Source organism: Crotalus tigris, unplaced genomic scaffold (assembly GCF_016545835.1).
Source record: "Crotalus tigris isolate CLP2741 ecotype Arizona unplaced genomic scaffold, ASM1654583v1 scf7180000023830.6690815, whole genome shotgun sequence".
In the NCBI taxonomy this organism is placed as follows: domain Eukaryota; kingdom Metazoa; phylum Chordata; class Lepidosauria; order Squamata; family Viperidae; genus Crotalus; species Crotalus tigris.
In genome coordinates, this window is record NW_024100214.1 from 5,794,735 (window position 1) to 5,818,890 (window position 24,156).

The 24,156-nt window shown below is 39.7% G+C and overlaps 1 protein-coding gene across 2 annotated transcripts in view; it reads right to left on the minus strand.

Moving 5' to 3' along the window:
* PNPLA2 (patatin like phospholipase domain containing 2) overlaps positions 1-22,733 on the minus strand; it is a 55,327-nt gene extending 32,594 nt beyond the window's left edge. The window contains exon 1 of one of the 2 annotated variants that reach the window (XM_039321900.1): positions 22,266-22,733. In XM_039321900.1, coding sequence (XP_039177834.1) covers positions 22,266-22,452 — 187 coding nt within the window. In that variant the 5' untranslated portion in view covers positions 22,453-22,733. Of the gene's footprint in view, positions 1-22,014; positions 22,241-22,265 lie in introns of those variants that run through there. The other variant, XM_039321899.1, reaches the window with a different exon arrangement.
* Between the last annotated feature and the right edge of the window lie 1,423 nt (positions 22,734-24,156).

The following is a 24,156-nucleotide window of genomic DNA, read 5'->3' on the forward strand; positions in this document are numbered from 1 at the left end:
ACCATGCTCATGCCAGGTTCAAAGCACTTTTTCCAAATCATTTCCAAGTTGCATTCTTATATGGCCTGAAAATTTGTCACATAGAAGACAGCAAATCACCCCAGAGGACAGGACACGGAACAGCTGGTTGAAGTTGCTGGAAATTTTAAATATATCCAAGCACACGTGGTCAATCTGGGATGATGGCATTTGAAAATGAGTTTTTCCACTTAATGTGAAAATTATTGAATCAATGAACCAATTGGTGACCTCTTGCAGCTTGATGATTGAAGAAAATGAAAACAGGCAGTAATTACACTGCTGGTCATCCAGGGGAGCAGATGCTACACAGAAAATAAATCCTATTTTTGTCCTTTAAAAAAAATAAAGAGTTGAGGTAATCAGAGATCCTGACGTTACTGAATAATAGTGTTTTGCAGAGCTACAAGGGTTATTATGTAAGTTTTAAAAATGGGCAGTCCAGGGAACAAACATGTGGTTGGTTTAGAAAAGCCTCGTGCTGCAGAGAATGTCTGATCTAATATTAGCCTAAAGACATGGACATGATTCCAGCCAAATTCTCAACTGATTGTCAGATTGCCCAATGTGATGTTGTATAGGGATATAATGCAAGGAGAAGTCATTCTATAAATCACCATATACCTCAACACAAACGTTTTGGGCCATTTTTCATAACTCATCATGCTTCACAACCAGGAGCACTGAACAGTCCAGGAACCATTCCTAAACAAAGTGAATGTTGCAAATTCCTGACATGTTCTTATTCTAAAATATCATCTGACCTTCCCAAGTTGGTTGTGTCATCTTATTCCAACAAGATGTGCCAAGGCTATCCTAAACTACTTGGTAACCCTTCTCTGCACTATTTGGCAATTTGTTTATATCCTTCCTCTTTTCACATACCTCACATTTGTTCTAAATTATCTCTTTCATAACCCAGTCTTTGTTTTTACTGAACTGTTCCCTCTACTTCTGCAATACCAAAAAGTTGCAACAGAAAAAAATAACAAGAGTGCCAGTGATGTACATGACATCAACCAAAGCACAGGTGGGAAATAACATCTGCAGGATGTCCATAAAAGTAGAGATTGGCTTCTCCCAGGAGAAGTGAGGGACAGATTTCATTTAACATCCTTTCCTAACCCAGCAGCTCCAGTGTCCTCATGCAAGTTCTATTTGCTAGTTTGAAAAGGGAAGATACTGTCCTTGAAAAGGGGAGGCAAAGCCCACTAAAATTATTAAAACCTAGAAGAGGTAAATGATCACATTTTGTTTTAAAGGATCATCAGCAAATGAGAATTTGAGAGTGGGAAGTGGGATGAAGCAAAGTATTAGAAAGATAGGCATAGAAAGGTACTACCAGGAGTATGATACAATCGTTCATTGTGTGATTTGACACAAATTCTTGTCATTGTGAGATTTCTTAGATCAGAAATCCCATAATGCACCATTAAAATGTTCCCAAGTAATTGCTTGCAGCAGGGGTTTGCTCTGTAAGCAAGAAATATATAATTGCTGCTAATATTTGTACCCAGAATGATTAATGTATTAATGAAAACTACCATTAACCATTTATTTAATCATTTAAAAATGTATATGCTGCCTCTCTCACAATTTGTGATGCAGCAGGGTGTACAATCAAGAAAAGAAGAAAATCAAAATCCAAACAAAAAAAGTAAAAACAAGCACTGTAAACAAAACAAAAATAAGTACCATATATCAGAGCCTGGAGATAACAATACACATTCCTATCATGTATAATTCTGGCCAATGCACTGGAGAAGAGCTTAGTCTTATGGCTCTATGGAAGGCCAAAAGGGGTGGGGCCATGCAAATCTGGGGGAGGGGAACTCATTTCAAAGTACAGGTGCAGTGACAGGGACATCCCCTAGGTTCCGTAACATGACACTACCTCAGAGATGTGACCTTAAGCATGCCTACTTTATGTGACCTTATAGAACACAGGTCGGCAACCTGCGGCTCTGGAGCCGCATGCGGCTCTTTGAGCCTTCCCCTGCGGCTCCCAGCCTCCTCTGCCTTTGCAGAGAGAGACAGAGACAGAGAGAGGAATTGCGCTTCCCTGCTTCTCTCTATCTCTCTCTCTCTCTCTCTCTCTCTCTCTGTGTGTGTGTGTTTTTGTGTGTGTGTGTGTATAAAAAAAAAAGAGAGTGCACTCACAGTGTTCTCCGAGGAGCTGAAAAGCTTACTGGGCGGAGCTCTTCCCTTTGCTGCGTCTCTGCAGGAAGCAGGAAGGGCAGGAGAGAGCTAGCTAGCCCAGCTAGGCTGACTCAGGAATTCTGGGAGTTGAAGTCCATGAGTCATAAAAGAGACGAGGTTGACTACCCCTGATCTTGTTGGACAACATCCTGAAGCTTGTCAGGTGAGCAGCAGATAGGAGGGGGGGGAGAGAGAGAGAGAGAGAAAGAGAGAGAGGGAGAGAGAGAGAGAGAGAGAGAGAGAGAGAGAGAGAGGAAAGAGAGAGAGAGAAAGAAAGAGAGCGGGGGAAGAGGAGTGGCAGACCAAGGGCAGATAGAGAGGGAGAGAGAGAGAGAGAGAGAGACCCTTTTGACATCTAAAATGAAGATAACACTGCATATATCCTTTTTTTACCTGTGTGTGTTTGTGTGTGTGTATGTGTGTGTGTATGTGTATATATATATATATATATATATATATATATATATATATATATATATATACACACACACATACATACATACATATACATATATACACACACACACACACACATACATACACACACACACAAACACACACACACACAAACACACACACACACCTATAATAAAGGTAAAAAAGGATATATGCAGTGTTATCTTCATTTTAGATATCAAAATGGTTTTGCGGCTCCCAGTGTTTTGTTTTTGGTGGAAAACAGGTCCAAGTGGCTCTTTAAGTGTTTTGGGTTGCCTACCCCTGTTATAGAAAAATGTGGGAAAAAGTGGCACTGAAAATAACCCAGTCCTGTGCTATGTAGGCCATTTTAAGTTGTATACCTGGAATTGCAACTGGAAGCCAGTACAGTTCATAAAGTAGCAATCTGCTTTGATGTATCAATGCATACCCATTAATATCCCCACTATTGCATTCTGGATTAGTTGCACTTTCTGGATGTCTTTAAAAGCAATCCCATATAAAGCACATTGCAGAAGTCCAACTGGGAAGTGGTTAAAGCATGAGTATTTGTGAACTTCCTACCCAAAAATGGGAACCAAAGACAAAGTTGTGCAAAGACCCTCCTAACCACAGCTGCCACTTGTCCTTCATGCAGGAGCAGACAATCAAGGAGGATTTCCAAATTTTTGAGTAGGAGACAGACTACTGCTTCTTTCAGAGCCTATGGAACCACACCACCGCCCCTCTTTCAAAGACACCTTCTCCCACCACACGGATCCAGCTACTTGCTACTTTGACCAGGCTGGAGGGGCATGAAATTAAAACACAGGTGGACAAGCTGACGGATCCAAGGACAGATCCCTGTCCAGTCCCCCAGGGTCAAACTCTTCCCAGATAACTATGATGCTAGATATGCCTAATTAGCATCCAACTCAGAATGAATCTAAATGATTTTGTGCAGGAGGTGCCAAAAGTAATCGTCACAGAGGTCTTGCTCTTTCAGTTTCTCCTTATCCAGGGGAGACGGTCACCTTAAATAAGGGCACTGAATGGCAATTTGCATTCTATAACAACAGAGAACATTTGATTGCTCTTCTGCAAAAAAGCTCTTCAGGATGCATAGAGACAGTACACCCACACATTTCCAGTTCAATCTAAGGCTGTTGCTGGCTGCCCATTCCAGGTCTATTGGCTAAGGCCTCAGCAGAATCTGAGCATGCCTGAAGAATAACCACAAAAACCTTCTAAAATCCAAAATGCATCTGCGACAGGCTAATCCAACAGGTCTTCCTTCCTGCAGGACAGGATAGACAACTCCAGGATTAACAGTGAATAATCTACCTATAACAAAGGTGTAACAGCAATATCCTCCAACTATAGATCACATTGTCATTGCCCCAAGACAAAAAAACAGAACTGGCATGTTACCCCTTGTGTATGTCAGGTATTTGATTATCTAAGGCAGGTCCATATTTGTCATGGAGGCCCATGAACAACTGGACTGCTTCCAGTTCTATGCCCTAGGAAAGAAAAATTAAATTTCCCAAGTTCAGAAGCTTGGAGAACTGTACTGCCAATCCAGTTATGTCATCCAGCAGTTTAGATAGGCAGGTTGGTACAGTGGCAGCAATCCCATCTGATCCCTTAGAATCAACTTCAAAAACAGGGTCTTTACATCCATATCTGCAGAGCAGCAGTTCTGAAATTTCCAAAGGTTTTCTCAATACATTGGCTATACCTTGCCCATGCCTTGGTATCACCACTGATGCCATATTGAAAACTCATGTGGTCAAATTTCTGATACAAGCACCCTGTGATGACTCCTCCAGATGCCTCTCCAGATGTTGGTTCAGATGAACCAGTCCCTGGCACTTCAAGAGGGGAGTTGGTCAATGACTCTGGACAGCCGGCTGAGAAGGATTTGGTTGAAGCACAGCTGCAGCACGACAGCCCTGAGGGTTCAGGTGGGGAAAGCATGCAGCTGTAGCTGGTTAGTGATGATGACAAAGAACTGCCTTCTGCACCTGATCTGAGAACATGGAGGGCAGAGAAAAGGCGGAAGCAGTGAAGGTCAGCCTGATTACTCATGAAGATGTAGTCTCAACCCTCTTGATGGACTGCACCAGAAACTGGCTATTTAGCACAGCAGACAGATGGAGATGACATGTACATTTTCTAGCTGTGTGTTTTCTGTTGTTATGATTCCAGCCTTGCCTTAATGTCAAACTCGCCACGTCACATGATGTTTTGCGATGTATCGTGACTTTTTTTGCATTGCCGGATCTGATGCAACCAGCCTATAGGCCAGCAGTTTCACACCCCTGCCTTAGATTGACCCCATACCTTGTCTTTGGATTGTACCTTGTGAACTCTGGACTTTTCTGCCCTCATGCATCCTCTTGCATTGTGGATGTAATTTTAGCTAGTGGATTTATCTGGTTTGAGAAACTTTCAAATGCCTTGTGGACTCACTGGCCATTGCTCTGTGGATTAGCATTGGTCTGCTTTTGGATGGACTTACTTGGGACAGTTCTGTGTTTTTAGTGAAGGGAATTGCTGGGGAATATTAATAAATCCACTAACCCACCATTATGTGTGCGTGTGAATGAGTGAGGCAGCGCACACCCTCTTCTGTCCCTAATCTCCCTAATGAAATCATAAAAGATGGGTGATTTATTATAAGCCAAATTGACAGTGGGTAGTAGCAGCTAGGAACCTAAGATCTTATGGTCTGTTGACCAGGCACTGGGGCACAGAGAAGGGGACTGGAACAAATGGTTAGCATTAAACACAGAAGCTACATTTCTCAAAAACGCTGTTCTAGGAGAAAGCAGCAATAATTGGCAGGGTAGGATTACAGCAGGATTACAGCAGGTCCCCAACCCTGGGTCACAGACCGCTACCACTACGAGGCCTGTTAGGAACTGGGTTGCAGCGGGCAAGCAAGCAAAGCTTCATCTGTATTTGCAGCCACTCCCCAGCATTAGCATCACCACCTCAGCTCCATTTCAGATTATCAGACTGTAGTTTCTTACAGGAGCACAAACCCTATTGTAAACTGTGTATGCGAGAGATCTAGGACAGGGCTTTCCAACCTTTTCACTAATTGTACCACTTTTAGGCTATGGCAACATCCGAGTACCACCAGTCGCCTAGCAAGGTGTCAAAAACTTAATGATCAAAAAAAAAAGGGAAAAAAGTGATAAAGTTACAGGTAGTCCTCGACTTAACAACAGTTCCCTTAGTGACTGTTCAAAGTTACAATGGCACTAAAAAAGTGCCCCCCAAGCCACAGCCGAGCCAGACACCTGCCTGCCCACCCAACGGCGCTCTTCCTCCTGTCCGAGGTTTTCATTGTTGTAAGCATTTCTGTTGAGGATTTGCAGCGGGGATGGGGTGGGGGTTGCTTGGTTTTTATTCCCCCCGTCTGCTGGGTGGTTGCAGCAGGTTTTGATCACTTCACATGAGCCTGGGACACTATGACCATCATAAATATGAATCAGTTGCCAAGCATCTGAATGTAAAGCACAAGACCCTGGAGATACTGCAACATTCCAGCTGATCTTCTGGGCTCAGCAGAAGTACCAGGATCAGCGCCGAGCTCCAGCTGGAGTCTGGCGCTGATCCTGGTGGTTCCACTGAACTCTAACAGTCCTGCAGCTCCAGCCATCTCTCGCTCAGGCTTGTGCAGTATTGCCACTGGTTCAGCTCATTCTCCTCCCTCGCTGGTTCGCTCATTCCTCTCCCTCCTTTTCTAGGTTGGTCGCGTACCACCTGCCAGGTGCCAATGTACCATAGGTGGTACCCGTTCCACTGGTTGAAAAGCCCTGATCTAGGATGTACGCTTCTCTCCCCTCTCCCTGTCTGTGGAAACATAGTCTTCCATCAAACTGGTCCCTGATGCCAAAAAGGTTGGGGACCACTGTCATAGATGTTTGGGGAAACGGCAGTAGGATCAGACCAACATTCAAGCAAGTTCTTGGGCTCTAAAAAAAGAGGTGAATGTGCCTTTTGCAAGTGCTTTAGTTATGAGAACTTATGTTTCTAGTGGAAAGAGAATACATCTGACTTGCCCACCTCATGTCTAGGTCAACACTGGTAATCTTATCATCAGGGATCGAACTTCCATAGAAAGTTTTTCCTCAATCTGGAAAAAAAAATAAACTAAACAAAAAATGTTCTAAACAGGAGGAAAAAAAAGTGCAAAACCTCCCTTTATAGGAATTGATTCCTACTTCATTGTTTTAAAAGGATGTTTGTCTGTTGCTATGAACAAATAATATGTGATGGTCTAAATTGTTCTTGTTTTAAGGTTTTCTCCCTTGAGGATTTCCTATGCTCTCAAGCCCACAGGCCAGGGAAGAAAGTGATGGGAGAATGTCCTTTCCTAATACAGAAAAAAGAGGTAGGAAGGCTGTGACAACTCTCTGTAAATCCAACATACAGATTGCCTTTGTTATGTAGAGAGTTACTTTTTAATAAAAAATAACCCTGTGCAAATATTTCTCAATGCAAAGAGAGTTCTATGTAAGAGAATTCTTAGAAAGCCTGGCCCAGAGCCATCTTTGCATTTCTTTGTTCCCGCAGAAACTAACACAAATGTTATCTGGGCAAAGCAAATTCAGCCAAGCAAGCAATTTCAAGAATCCCATTCAACATATCTGCAAATGAGTTAATAGCTGGAAAAAAAGAAATAAGATGCAACTGGGCATGTTTGACAAACTGACAGTTTCCACTGTGCAGCCTCTGAAAGAAGCTGGCCTTGAAACTAGGCCTTGGACTCACCTAGTCCCATCCTGTCATACAGCATCACACTCTGGTTTGGAAGCATCACTGCTTCAGACAGGAAGGTGGTGCAGAGAGTGGTGAGCATGAAAAGATCATTGGCAGTTCCCTCCCTCCCATCCAGGACATAGCACAGAAGCGCTGCTTGAGAGGGTCCGTAAGATTATCTGGGACACTACACATTCCCTTCAAGACCTGTTTTCCTTGTTACCTTCTGGGAGGAGGCTTCGTGGTATCCGTAGCATAACATCCAGATTCAGCCATAGTTTCATTCCATACAGCATTAACCTTGTGAACTCTCAAGTTCCTCCTTCAGGATGGACAGTATTTAATATTTATTTGCTATGTATATGTAGGGGTGTGGGTCTATATATATGTTGTTCATAATATGTTTAGGTATGTGTCATGTATGTGTTTCAGCTTGAGAGCAGGCAATTAAATTTCATTTTTGATGTGTGCATTTGTGACAATAAAGATTATCTTATATCTTAGGCAAGAAAGCCAGCTGGGTAACTTTGGGCCAGTCCCTCTTTCTCTCAGCTCAGCCCACCTTTACACACCCTGTTGCTGTGGTGTGTAAAATTCCTCTGTCCCACACAAATGCACACATATAATGTAATATTTCTACTTCGAACTGTTGGGAATTACTTGTTTGTTTGTTTTCTTTCCTCAACTTTTTTTTCTGATGTACTTTATGCTTTCCCTTTGGTTCCTTTTTCATTGTTTCTTTCTTACTTTATAATAGTTTGTATTAGATAAAAACTAATGTTTTAATCTTGTTTAATGTGTGTGTGTGTGTGTGTGTGTGTGTGTGTGTATGTGTGTATTTCTAAAATTTGGATTGCTAGCAAAGAATTAAAGGAGAACTGGAATAGCTATTTCGAACTCTTTAGTTTTATCAACCAGACATACCTTTTCTGAGATTCGAACCTGGGCTATCTACATGTTAAGCAGCTGTGTTTTAACCTCTAGGCCACAGGCTCTTTCTCACTTTGCCAGCTGTATGGGGGGGGGGGGAAGAGACAGGGGAGGAGAATTATCTTGAGTGCTATTTGATACACCCTGTCAGCCCAAATATGGGGGAAAAAAATCTTGGCCTAGAGGTTAAAACACAGCTGCTTAACATGCAGATAGATAGCCCAGGTTCGAATCTCAGAAAAGGTATGTCTGGTTGATAAGAACTAAAGAGTTCGAAATAGCTATTCCAGTTCTCCTTTAATTCTTTGCTAGCAATCCAAATTTTAGAAATATATATGATGTCGCAGTTGTGACTGACATGCCTCTGGATGGCTCTAGTTTGAGCTGATACAAGGCAAAAGATTTCTTCCTCCCATATTTGGGCCGACAGGGTGCATCAGAAAAACACTCAAAATGAATCTCCTCCCCTGATCTCTTCCCTCCCTGATACAGCTGACAAAGTGAGAAAGAGCCTGTAGCTTAAGGTCAACACAACTGCCTAAGATGCAAGCAGCCCAGGTTCGAATCTCAGAAGGGTATGTCTGGCTGATGAGAGCTAATCAGCTTGAAATAGCAGGGATCCTCAAAGTAAGTCAGTATAGACCTCCAAGGGTTGATGGGACTATCCAAGGGATTGATAAATGTCTGGGGATCAACAGGTGGTCAATAAGTAATGAAACATGACTGGGTTAATTAATCTTTGGGTAGCTCTGTAGTGCTTAATGGTAGTCCCTAATGTATAAGCGGAGGTGAGAGGAGCCGTAGTAGCACAGTGGTTAGAAGGGGCGTTGTCTTACCTGAACGCCTTTTCTCAGCATGATGATGGAGAATCTACAAATGGGTTAACTCTGTCTTCCTGACCAATTAGACTAAGTCTGTCAAACTTGCCACGCCTCTCCTGGGCCAGGACATCTCCCAGTCACAACTTAGTCTGTGCCCAGAAAAGACATGACAATTTTGGCTCCCAGTTTTTCCAGACTGATTCTAATTCAGCAGGTTGTATGGTTCCTTACTTTATATTTGGTGGGAAACAATCCATTCGTGAATTCTCGAATATTGATATTCAGCCGTAGTAGCACAATGGTTAGAATGTGGTATTGCAGGCTAACTCGCTGCTCACTCCAGGAGTTTGATTCTCACAGGCTCAAGGTTGATTCAGCCTTCCATCCTTCTGAGGTCGGTAAAATGAGGATCCACATTGTTGGGGGCAATGTGCTGACTCTCTAAACTGCTTATAAAGCATTATGAAGCAGGATATAAGTCTAAATGCTATTGCTATAATGACAAGACAGTGTTACCCAGAGTTGGAATGCCTGAGAGAGTGGTCCTGAATTGTCTTTTTCATCTCTTTGTTACTAGCCTCATTTACCAGCATGCTTTGTACTGTATGTCTGAAACCTTCCATCTTCCCCCTTGTCTCTCTCATCTCTCCTGTCTTAGGAAGGTTTTATATATATACTGTGTAGTAGTCCTGTTCACCTGCTTACTGAGTCTACTCTCCCACCTGAACAATCTCCAACCAAGTATCAGTTCCCCTTGTTGAAGCTCATTGGAGCATCTTTCCCATTAATTATATCAATCATTTCAGTAAAAATAATATGTTGATTCTTGTATTTTTCATATTTTAAAAACCACCATTTTTCTGAAGTCCTTATTTATTATTGTATTGTTTGTTATTATTCATAATATTATTGATGAAAGTCATGTTTTATTTTCATATAATAAATATTTGAAGGTCAATGAACAATCTGAAACTTCATGAAGCAGTCAATGAGTTTGGAAGGAAGCCCCAGGTTAGAATTGCACTAAAGCCACTAAAACCAAACACTGTAACATCCATAATGCACTATTGTTCGTTATGATGAAAACATGTTGCACTAAGTCATGTTTTGCTTAAACATAGCTTACTCAATAAGCTATAACTTTATAGTAATGCCATAATAAACAGTATGCTCTTCTCAAAGCAAGTCAGAGTAGTGATGGCTATCTGTTGCAATCAGGCTGTTGAAAAGGCCAGAATGATCAAAGACATACATCAAGAAAGTTTAATCATGCCTGTGCATATAGCAGAAGTTAAATGAAGTAGGCATAAAGGATAGTTGAGGAAATACTGATGACCTTTATTACTTTATAAATAACTCAAGATGGAAAACGTACATAACACTCCTTCCTTCTCCTATTTTTCTCATAGGTGAAGTCACCCAGCTGACTTTCATGCCTAAGGCAGGACTAAAAGAATCTCTTGGTTTCTAGGCCAGCATCTTTAAACACCATACCAAACTGGCTCTCTGATCATATCCTTCAAACATCTGAAAGGATGTTATACAGAAGTGCAGGACACAGAATAACGGATATAAAGAAAGTAAATTGCAATTGACTGCTAGGGAGATGTCCTATCACAAGAACAACTGAATAACAAATACTGATAGAATTTCAAGTATTGCCAAATCTAATTTTCTACAAAACATTGCAGTCTCATATGAAGAAAGCATTAAGATCAATAATATGACTCACATATACCAAGATTGACAACACTTTCCCTTTCAGTAATCTCCAACTGTGTCATCAACTTTTGTTATGTGAAACTCATTGGTTGCCGTCAGAGTTCATCCATTTTGTTCTTGGTCACACAAATCTATCCTTCACAGTTTACAGTCTGTATATTTTTGGCTCAGCGATGTACAGTAATCCTATCAGCACAATCACTATCATAAAGAACCTACATTTGTAGGTGAATTTGAACTGGAAGAATTTCTTCGGCACTTGGCAGTTACAAAAAAAGGCAATTATGGTGCATTGCTTAAAACACACTAACACGTATTCTTCACTGAAGGCTTTGATTTCACAAATAGTAACAACATGTTTTCTCACAGCAACTTTCTGTCAACTGAAGCGAAATAAATGCTAAAGAACAGGTCAGAACACTAGAGCATTTATGGGTAACCTATAATATTGGAGGCCCTCAGATGAAAGGACCCAAATAATAGCTACACAAAAATAAACAAGGAACTCAAATCTTAAAGTTCATTATGAACAAACCAGTAGCCAGTCAAGAAAAAGCATATAATGAGTTTAATTAGCTTTTCACACTGTCCTAATTTATACAGAATACAATAACCTACTGTTGGTTTGTTTTTTTGGCTAAGGATGATACAGAAATTACTTACAATGGAACATTTTATGCAAATCAATTAATGTTACCTTGACCAGTTATTTTGTTCTACGGGCTGATAATTGGCATTCAAACTTTGGATGACTTCAAATATTGTGTTAAAAATTCTTTCTTTTAACAATGGTTTATTGAATAAGCTCACATAATGTAGTGCTTATTTATTAAACAACATTGCTAGGCTGCCCCACTCCAAACAGACTGTGGGCAGCAAATAACACAAGAATACAATTAAAATGAACAAATATTACAATTACCAAAAACAAGCATCATGAAATTCCCTATTCAGGGACTTGCTTATGAAAAGTAGATCTATTGGGAAGGAGGGAGAGAGGAAGCTACTACTGAGAAGTACATCCTATGTCAATCTTGGCAATTTTAAGATGTCTGGACTTCAAGTCCCAGAATTCCCCAGCCAGCATGCTAGGTGGAGAATTCTGGGAGTTGATGTCCACACACTGTAAAACTACCAAGGCTGAGAAACATTGCCCCATATACTTCAGAAGGGATGGGTGGGACTTACAGCAGGCCTTCCCAGGATGATCAGACCAGGCAGTTCGATTCTATTCTGGCAAGGTGTAGCCATGGGTGAAGTAATCCAGTGGTGTGCAGGGCTTTAAAAATGTGAATCAAGAGATCAGTGTGGCAGAATTTTATGATAGTGGAAGATGGAACCTTCCCTTTAAACATGTACTGGCTATCTTAATTCTGCAGCTTTTGCCAAAACTGATCAGTATTAAATTCAACCATGTTAAATCATAATGGTTTGCAAGGTATGGCTTGGTGTCATGTGAACCAGTTTACTATTTTATGATCTATTCAGTAAATGTCTAAAATAAACCATGGTCTAGCTTGGTAAATAATCTTAGCTGTTATGACTGTGCATTGCAAAAAAATTTTTTAATGAACTAGGATTCATGCATTACATCCATTTATTACATTCATTTAATTTTAGATGAGTGGGAATGTTTGTACTCAGTGGCTATTTTTTTCATGGAATAAAACTCTATCAGCCATTAAGAAATAAGTTCATTACATTATAACTCAGTTAAAAAAAATAAAAAATCTTTAATTACAACTCAGAGTAATACTCAATACAGAGTACAGTATACATACATAGCAGAGACTGATTATCATGCTGAGACATGATTTTCTTAATGGTGGTTTGTTCCACCAGTCACACTTGGTTTCATATTCCAGAAAAAAACATAAGCCATACTTTAAAATGCATAATGACTGGATTGCAATGTGATCTTAAATCCAAAATAAACTTTTTTCTCAATGGCAAGGCCTAAAAGCTATCTCTGGAATAGAGACTTTTACTGCTAGGCCATGCCACATCATCTTGCCAAAGATACAAGTGAATCATGCATTGCTTTTTGATAACTTTTATCTGAGTACACTGCTTATAGACCAATGTACATGATTTATGATAGAGGAAAATATATGCTTTAACAAATACACTGCCCAGTCTGATTGCTAAATCCTGCTCTCCCCATCTGCCCATTTATATGCACTTTCAGAAAAGTTTCCCCACCTGCTGCCTGGGAAGATAACACTTATCTAAGGCAGCCCAAAGCTTCTTCCAGTATACAGAGAAGAACTGTGTCTAAGAGTTTCTAGAGAAAGTCCAGTGGTACAATCAAGAGGACTGCTTGATGTTTGCATTTTTAACAACCTGAAATCCAGGATCCCATTTTAAGCCAATCTGCAGTAGTGAAGTGATTTAAAAATTAGTGCCCTCTGTTTACATTTTTGTTGCAAGTTTTTTTTTTAAAAGAAAGACTAAGAAAATGAAGCTCTTTAGAAAAAAGCATAATTCAATTGTAGGCTCTGTCCTAACAGCAGAAGAAGTCTAAAGGTCTCTCTTTATATTCTCTATAATTAGCATCCTCTTTCAATACTTGTTTTTGGCATGCTATATTCCAGAGCTTTTTAAAACATAGTGCTACATGGGCAGGGTACAATATTTGAAGCAATAGACATTTAAAATTATAATAAGCCTTAGCTTATTATAATTTTAGACATACTATACATGTCTAGACAAGAGATGTTTAAACAATGAGCTGCAAACACAGATACAATGTAGATACTGCAGTAAGAAGGTCCTTCATCCTAATTTCTTCAATGTTCCTCTTCCATTCCCTTTTATCAATTGCTGATGGAAACCAAACAGACATATTTCTTGACACAATCAACTCTGCTAGCTTGTTTCATATATCAACTTTCACCCCCTCTGGAATTCAGTCCTCTTTGCCCTTACATAAAGTGCTTACACTTGCACATTAAGACCTATGGATTATATTTTAACTTTGACCCAGTAGTGCTGAGTTACTGAAGCTGAGTTTCCAACAGTGAAGTCATAACCCAGTTTTTAATCTTCTACTTTTGAGTAGACAAGTTATTATTACACTAGTATGGTATTCTTGAAATTAAGGAAAGACCTATCAAGCTTGAGGTGTTCTTGGAAATAAACATTTTCTCAATTCATTTTGATCTGCTTTTTGTGTGAGGTTTGTAAAAAAAAAACAAACCCCACTTTACAGTACTGATATGTTTACTATGACAACAACAAAGTTCAGGAAATACAATACTGTTCCTTCGCATCCATGAACACAGGAAGTTTGGGTAGGGACAAACAAGGCATTGCTCTTTAGATTAGATTAGATAGATTAGATTAGATAACCTTTATTGACATTCTTTTCCTGTGGGCACAACGGCACACATTAAAAATGACATTTAGTTCGTATTTAATTTGTTAATATTTATTTTGAAAAGGAGTTAAAGTATGTTATGGATTTGATTGTTTGTATAGTTGGGTAATGTTAGTTAGATTATGATTGTTTATTTGTAACCCTGTAATCAACTCTGGGAAGTGGGGGAGGGGTGGGAGGGATTTGGGATATATCTTGTATAAAATTTTTAAAACTTTTAATAAAAAAACTGACATTTAGTTGCTTTCTCTCAAAGTGTACACATACGTAACACACATTTAAAACATACTATATACAACATATGTATAGACCTATACCCTTACATATCAGTAATATATAAATATTAATCACTGTCCATCTTGAATACAAAGCGGAAAAAGAAAGCTTTAGAGTTCACAAGATTAATACCATATGGAAAAAACTGTGACTGAATCTGGATGTTCTGCTTCAGATATCATGGAGCCTCCTCCCAGAAGGTAACAAGGAAAACAGGTTGTGAAGAGGATGTGCAATGTCCCAGACAATCGTGGTTCCACTCTTATTTTGCAGACGTTTTCAAAATTTAATGCTGAACAATGTTTATGAAAATTGCTTTGGGTATTTCCAAGATTACATTTCATTTATGGCAACCTTTCCCATAGGCTCTGTTGATGAAAACTATCTTAAATTCATCTTAAGGAAAGCTAGCATATTCTTTATAATGGCACATACATAAACCCATAGGATAAAAAAATAAAAACTGGATAGGAAACTGCTTCCCATACAGACACAACCATGTTCACTTCTGCCCACAAGTTGAAAGTACATAACTTGTTACATCTAAAAGCTCATCAAATCTTTCCAGTTTCTCTTTACAGTAAGTGGAAGGTAAGAGAGAAATTTATTTATTTCAACCAAGGCTAAGCAAATGTTCTGCTCAGAATTAAATCCACGCCATAAGTTGATTTTCCCCCTTTCCAGAAGTTCTTGATTAAAGCTGCAGTTCTTAAATATACTTAATTGCTAGCTAGGCCTTTGCAAGTCAGTGAGCTTTGCTAAATTCCAAACTAAAGCATCTGGGACTGCATTGCTATATTTTTGAGGTTCTCTAGAAGTACCTAAAATATCCTTTTAAGGAGAGGGTGATAATAATAGTTAGCCTCAAGTAACCAGAGCAAAAAGCACAGCTAATACCAGCCTTGTGAGAGGGTCTCCCATCAAATCTGGTGGTCACATGGAAAATTGCTTCCTTATCATCTAATGATATAGATCTGGTCACAGAGTACCCAGCACTGAGTCCTGGATCAAGACTGGAACAAAAGGTCTTGAAGAAAACACTAATAAAATCTTCCTTACGCTCTCCTAAGTAAATATCTGTGGAATGTCAAACAACTTTATCACACCAAGCAAATATTCAGCCTTCTCTATTGCAGGGTGTAGAGGCCATATGTGCATGAATTCTCACTACTGAGAATGTCCTTACATGCTTTAATGCTTTTGCTGACCACCAAAGATTAAAAATGCTCGGAAGGCTGGTGAGATTCCCTCAAATAACTTCTTGACAATGTCTGGTTGTAGTAAACACTAACTGCTTTTTCATCAAACAGGACCTGATCAGTTATATATAGTCCTTTAGTAAAGGGATTATTCCTCATTAGTGTACTACGGTTATATTTGCAACTGAATTGCCCATCAACCAGCAAACAGAAGGACCAAGGATTTGGCACTCCTCAGCACACATACACAGGTGCTCTTGAACTGATTCAAGGAGCTGAACCCTATAAACTTGTTATGAGCCAAAACCATGCAGTTTACGGTAATACCTTAATATGGTAAGTCTATTTCATAGACTGGGAATAGACGGGGTGGTGCTTTACAGAGTTTGCAATCATTGTCTACTCTGGCTAAGCTTTCAGGAGCTCTGTTTCTAAACATCTATCAGTTTTTCTCTGCCACATACTTTTTCATGTTGGGCAATTGTATAAATAATGTTACTCATTTTGGGGGGAACATCTCAAATGGAAATTGGCTGAATTATAGGGTAGAACAAAAATACTTTTGACAGCTTAGGAGGATAAAACTGAAGGTTGTGTGGAAATGTCCTGAGTCTGCCAAATAAAAGTTTAGACAGTACAAAAGATATGCAAGAAGTATAGGAGATATTTTAAGTCTCTAATATTCAGTATTTAAAAATATGAAAACTATTTGTATTTCTATATTTTTTTTTACTTTTCAGGAGAAAGAGATGAATTCTGCAGACATACTCATATTTTCTGAGGAGATAAAACTTGCTTAATTTCTATAAGAGATTTTTGACTTGTGACAAGAATTGTATTCCAGCATTATGGTATCTAGTTTTAACAATCTTGTCTAATAATCTTTTTCTACACTACAATAATTACTTTTCAAGATTATGAATTATATATTTATCTCTTCCAAGTAAGGTGGGTACTCTATGAGTACAACAGAGTAGTCAACCAAACTATTGAATGGCAATGATGCAAGTTCTCCCTGATTTTCAGTAGAAGGAACAGAAGGAACCCATTAAATATTTTAATATTTTAATTAAATATTTAATTTAATATTTTAATATTTGAAAAGTCCAAAGACATCAAAAACAAGCCCAATCCTACCTTCTGGAGATATGGCTTGCATATCATAATGCCATTTGTTTAGTTTAGTGCCAGCTGTGAGTTAGGGCAAACCACGGCTTTGTATAGCTATGAACACTGATATTCCTTTAATTATGTAGCTATGAATTCAGTCATTACTTTAATCAAGTAAATTCTTGATTTGCACACCTTACTAGGTCCTAATGCACACATATTATTGTTCTCTTACAACTACAGAAACATAGTTAAAGGGCTAATTCCACACTGATGCCCTTTGCTATATTTTAACATCTTGTTTATATAATGCACATCATGAGGATTAACTAGCAGGATTTTTCAGCTAGAGCTGCCAATAATTCCATTCACTGCTCATGAATTTTAAATATCCAGGACATTTCCTCTATTCATATTCTGATCTGGGGGAAAACCTACATTCTAGAGATAGACTTAAGCAAAGTGTACCCATGGAAATACAAAGAGAATAAAAGATAATTTTACCATCTGTGCTTCATCTTAATTATGCACTTCAATAGGTGGCCATTAAAACTAAATATACATTTCCTTTTATTGCAGCATGTCAAAAACATGCAAGTAAATATCCAATAACCAGTTATTCGTGTTGCATCCTACATATGCAACTTTAAAAAATAAAATGAAGCTACTTCATTGGGGATGCTTACACTTCAGGTTCCTAATGTTACTTACTTGGCTTAGCTTGAGTCTTGCTGATACCTCTCCCTATTCATATTTATATATTTGCTTCAGCTCTCATTAAAGACAGTGCAGTGTAAATTGTTGGACTAGGAGTGAGGAAACAAAGATGCTAATTCCCCACAGGTACAGAAACCAGCTGGATGATCTTGGGAAAGTCAGACTCTTCATCAAAATGACTGACACTACCATTGCTACATCATGTATTGACAGCTTCCCTGTAAACCAGAAATGTGCAATACAAAAACAAGCAGACACTGTATCCTTGTGGGATCACACTAGGAAAACAACAATAACAACTTCAGATCTCATAGCATTCAGTTCTGATGTCACATGCTTTTAAAAAATATGTTTGTGAGCATTGTATTTAATGTCACATTCCAAGCTACTGCTTTTAGATAACATTATGAACTACATCTCTAATCACCCCCAGCAACCTAGCACTCTGGGAATGACAGAAGTTGTAGTCCATGTGGGCAATGGGATGCATACTGTACATGTCTATTATTTTAAGCAATTAGGCAGCATATGAGATTGCTGCATTTATTTATCTATCAAATTTATTCAACCACCCACCTCACAAAAGGAAACTCTGGCCAGCATATAATTGAATAAAACAAAATTAAAAAAACAATAACTATAAAAATCATTATTAAACATTAACATTAAAATTTTAAATATACAGAACAAAGCATGGAGAAGATGAATATATCAATCACAGAGGAGTTATTTAAGAATGTTTCCAGTTCTGCATTTAAATCCCATTAAAACCAGGGATGTCCAATCTTGACGATTTTAAGACGTGTGGATTTCAACTCCCAAAATTGGCTAGCTGGGGAATTCTGGGAGTTGAAGTCCACAAGTCTTAAAGCCGCCAAGGCTGGACATCCCTGATGTAAGCCATTCCTATTTGCAGAAGCTAATTCCCTCTCTTTTTTCGCAAGCTTCAATAGTTCAACCAAGATGAATAAGCAATTCTGGAAAAGAAAACTCTCTAGACCTGACTTTTCCTATACATTGGACAACTGAGGCTGTTTTGACAAGTTTTGACCCTCTGCTTTCTCAGCACTTGCACTCAGTCCTGGCAGGTGGAGGAAATAGGAAACAGATAAACAAATTCTTCTCGGTTCTGAGAAAAACCCTGTATCATACCAGAGACCCTCCATTCCCATCAAAGGTCCTCCATTCCTATCAAAGGAGCTCACCTGTATTCTTTGTAAACTGAGCAATAACAAAGTATAATAATGATTAAGATGATACATGGATATCATAAAGATCAATGAAATCACTTGCCTGTCACAGTGCAACATACTTTCTGGTGAATAAAATAGGTCACAGCTGGCATTTCAGGCTGAACAATCTTTTTCCAGAAATGTCGATGCAGGTAATATAGCATAATGTATTAAATATTAAAATCAATACACAGAATGGCTTGCTCAAGGCAATGAGAAGAGTTAGATAGCTGTTTTTGCCTAGGCCAAGCTAGGTTAGCCACCATAACTCTTGCCTTCATAATCTTATTAACTGGATTGTTCTAATTTGCTTCACTTGGTCCATCTCAGAAGATGTTTCAGAAATTACAAAATGATATAATCTGCTAAATAGATAAATGGTGCTGCTAAGGGAGACCATGTTACATTGATTCTTAAAACTCGTAAGTACAGACTGCCTACGAGGGGGGCAAGTCAAGGTTTTACTGGCTAAATCCTTAAAAGATCATTTCTCCTAATATCATGGATTAAATCAGACAGGTCTTGTTCACAGTTTTATCTAGGGGCTTGGCCCATAATACTAGGAGAGGACTTTCTTGGTGATTGCCCAATTAATGACACTCTTCTCTTCCACCATAAATATGGCAGGTCCATATACTATAAAACTTCAGGGGAAAGTCCAAAACAGGGTTTTTCTCACAGCATTTGGTGAAGAATTTAACTCCCGGACCACAATGTCACCAAGATATTATGGATTATGAGTATTTCCAAGGAAGCAATATTCTTACTGGGCTTTCCTCTCTATATGTATTCCAGGTTTTGTGTACTTTTCTAAGCTCTTTCTGCTAGGAAAAACAGTATGAAATCAATAATAGATTAATCCAGTAGCCACTAGGCTCAAAGAGGTTTTGCCACAATACATTTGATTGTTATACGATATTATTTATGCCATTGTGAATAATGCCCTCCTCTGCATTTTTCAGGAATTATGAATTCAAGATGCTTTTGTGCTTGTCAAGATTCCCTTCTGCACCTCCTTTATATAACAAAGGAAATTAGAACACTGAGAAACAACAGACTTCAGAATAATTTTTCTTAGGATTCCATTAGGCCCCATAGAAGTATACAAAGAACCAATTTCTTACTTGGACCTTTCCCTTATGGTACGGTTTTCTTTCGCGTCCTTTAATAATTCTCAAATTGAGGAATATGGGGGGGGGAGGAGTGAAAGTTACTTTGTTCTATATTTGTAACCCTCCCCTTACACCACAAGGATTACACATTAGCATCAAACCTTCCAGAGTATTCTATGACAAATGGGCAACTTGTCAGTAGGTTGGAAGCTAACTACATCAAAGAAAAAAATAGATCATCCTGTAATTCCAAAACATAACAGTGGCCATGGGAGATAGAGGGAAAAGTTCACAAGCAGTTGTTTTAGAAGGGAACAATACTGCCTGGAATTGTAACCAAGACGAAACTTCTCAAAAATCGAGCTACAGATCTTGCTAGTAACCCCCAAAATAAATCTGTTCTTTTCATAAAAAAAAGAAAGACTGAATTCTTCTCCAAGATACTTAATGTTTCTTAGGTCTGCCTCATCTTTCTCTCAAAGCAAAAACAGACATGCTTTTGAGCTACAAAAATATTAACTATAAATAAGTACTGTATCCTGTTCTTTCAAAAACAATGCAGATGGGACTGATGTAGTCATTCACCCGTCTCATCCAGATATTAAATAACAATCTCAACCTCTCATCTTTGGTCACTGTGTAAATCAAAACAAACCATGGTTAATCAATATCTACCCAAATAGACACAGTTAATTTGCTTGATTTATATTCCTCTGTTGTGAAGAAGATTGAATTCATTTTTTATATCTTTCTTTTTGTCTGCAAATGCTTTTGATCCCTTCCCTGGATGCACTGGAGGAAAGAAGACAACTGGAGACTCATTTATGTAATGTTATATAATGTTTCTGAGGAAAAAAAAGTGGAGGTAAACAGGCCTACATTCTCCTCCCTCTGCCATACCATGGTGCCAAACACAATATTTTCTTAAAAGAAATAAGAATATGGAGAAAATTGGCTATAGAATCCCTTCATGCAATTTGCATGTTGACTCCCTTGTTGTTTCTGAGCCTACTGAACTACAGTCCCACAAAACCAGATATCCCAGTAAGCAGATATCTAAGTTTTTAAAAATATCTATTAAAATTTGCACTATACATATCAAGATATACAGGACATCTGGGAAAATATGGCAGAAAACATCAAAAAAAAACAGCAAAAGTAAAAAGGAAACCCTTTAGGGTAGCCAACATATACTTTATATATATATACAAACGCATACATTTCCATCACCTAGCTCCTACTAATATAACCACTGCAAACTAAGGCTCCCCCTTAGTTTATGTTTAGTGAAATTCCAATGAGAAATTGCAAAGTGAACAACCTTTGAAAGGGAAAAAAAATGACCCATAAAAGATAGTTCTTGCTGCCTGCTGGGAAAAGCTTGAAAACACCCCTCAAATGATTTAAAACAACAATTATGAACATTTTACATTCCTGACCTTAACAAAAGATCAAAAATATCATGTGCTGTGGGAAAAACATCATGTAATACTTGTGGCATAGCTTTGTTTCCTGGAGTCTGAATACAATGAACATGTCTACTCTACAACAACATTTAATAGGAATCTATCATTAGCATAAATAAATCAGTTTGGATACCTGTTAGAACATTTATTCTTCCCCACCTATCTTCCTTTGAAATAAAATAACTATAACAATGTATATTTCTCATAACCAGATCTGACGAATTATGTCCTGTATATATATGTACGCATACATTCCATTATCTCCCTCAAATAATACTATGATTCATATCATAGTATAATCAGAGCACAGCAAATAAATACCTTTTTAACCTACAGCACTGCACTGGGTATTGCAATGGTCTGACTCAATAGTTAGACTCATTAATAATTCTTAATAATTATAATGTATAAAATATAATTTGCTTACTTCAGATATATTAGTCTGAGAACAAATATGTTACGTGGTGTATAACATGCAACAGTGTGAATCCAGCTAAACTTGTCTTTCATAATAAGCTAGGATAACAAGTGTAAACGCCGCTAGTATGAGCAAAGTATTAAAACAAGTCATTCTTTCACAAAAAAAAAATTTCCTGTCCAGTTTTTTTATCTGATTTTGAAAAGAAAACAAAAACCGCACCGACTTTGTGGATCACATACACTTCATACTTCAGCACTAAGGGGCACACCAGACTCTTCCCGAAATAGATACCCTCCCGATCCAACACGTGAGATAGCAACGCATCCTGGAGGAGGGGAGGGGGGCTGAGGGATTGTCGCCTTGACAGCGCCCAGGAGCGGGAAAAGGAAGAGAGTGAAGCTGCCTCTCGAATGACGGGCGCTTTCATTTCGTCCCCACCCGGTTAGGAAAGATGACCCGCGCTCCCTTACCTAGGCAGGCATCTGTAACCAGGGCTGTAGCCGTCAGGGCTCCGGCCGAAGCGCCATAAATGTTTTTGGCATTCGCCACCAAGAAAGGGGCATGCTCTCGAAGGCAGCTGGCCACACCGACGTGGTAGATCCCGAGGAATCCGCAGCCGGCGAAGGAGATATTCCAGGTGGAGCCCGGCGGGTACATCTCCTCGCCTCCCCGCCACCAACTTAGTCGCACGCCCGAGGGAGGCGCGTGTGGTGGGGGGAGACTACGGCTGGGAACCGGAGGGCGCCCGACCCAGTTATGTGTTCACAGGCGCGAAGCCTCGCGGGCAGGACAAGGCAAAGAGGAGGCTCGGAACAGCTCCCGGACGAGCTGCCTTTCTCGGCCGCCGCCGAACTCTCGTTCCCTTAGCCCTCCGCGCTGCTCGGTTGCTACCCGCCTTTCCCCGGCTCCCTTCGCTCTTCCTCCAATCGCCTGCGCCTAATCGGCGATAGCTCGCAGAGGAAACGTTATATGAGGAGCCTGCCTGCTTGCGGCGGGGAGGAGGAGGAGCTCGGGGTTGTGACAACCTCCCCTACTCAAGCTGGCAAGGGAGCAAACAAACAAGCAGCCCCGGCTAATGGCTGCTGCGTAGGTAACACCACCCAGCCCAGGGCGGAGTCCGGATCCTAGAAGTCTGCAAGAGGGAGGGAGGGGAGGAGAGTCCTTTGGGGACTCGCCGGCGGGCGGACACACCAACAGGGGTGGGGGACATTCTCAGAAAGCCGGGGGCGTTCCGAGACAGCAGCCAATAAGGGCGTGCGTGGGGCAAGCTGGGCAACCTGTATTCCTCGGAGTTGTCGCTAGGGCGGCTGCACCTTGCGACTCGGAGAAGTGTATTAGTGGTATCTTTTATCTCCTCCCCCCCTCCGGGGTCCTGCTTCCTAGTGTGAAGGGCTTCCACTGTTATGCCTTGAGCGCATTGTGACGTAAGCAATGGAAGATAAAAGGTGTGTGGTTTGTGCAGAGGGGGGACTAGTGTTTACCTTCTTTTATGTTTCTCGAATTGAACGAAATAGGGTATACGCTCCCCATCTCTTCCCAATCCTTACAGATAATCTCTACTTCCCCCAATACTGGGCAAATTCGATTCCCGGTAGCTCTAGAAAGCCTGGCCGTGAGCAATACCGTATCTGTAGGTCAGCAATACCTGGAGAGTTGCAACAAGAGGGCCTCCTGGATGGAACCGTTTTCTGATGGTTAAGGGTTAATCCTAATTAATCTTACCAGTGCTTTTTTTCTAAAAAAAAAAAAAAAAAAAAAGGTGCCGGAACTCACACACAGCGTACAATCCATCTTGCCTACCGTATAAGGTTCCATCCGAACTCCGTTCTGGGCGTTCTATGAGAAACAAAAGCCCTGAATCTTACTATGAATCGCGCTGGGTACATAACGATAGCAGGAAATAAACATGCATAGGTTAGCTTTGCAAAGTAGTATAAGATCTTCTAGCACAGAATACATCATGTACTTAACATTGTGACATTGATTAATGAAGGTCGGGGAAGACCTGTGTTGGTCTGTGCCCATAACACAAGCAAACTGTAATTAACTTGCATAAACTTGAAGGTACTACCAAACTTAATGTCCCTTTTTCTGACATTTACTATTGTTAGTGTCCATTTTTGTCAGATAGAAGGACAAATCTAACTGGATATTGTGGAAGGTGCTTACAACATATTTGTGCAGCAGGCATGCTGGCTGAGGAATTCTGGGAGTTGGAAGTTCACAAGTCATAAAAGGGCCAAGTTTGAAGACCCCTGTATTAGTGGAAACAGGCAGGAGAAGACCAGCTGCTTTATGACTACTAAGTGATCTCTGCACTTTATAAATCAGCAGTAAAATAAGTCATGATTGAAAGCACAA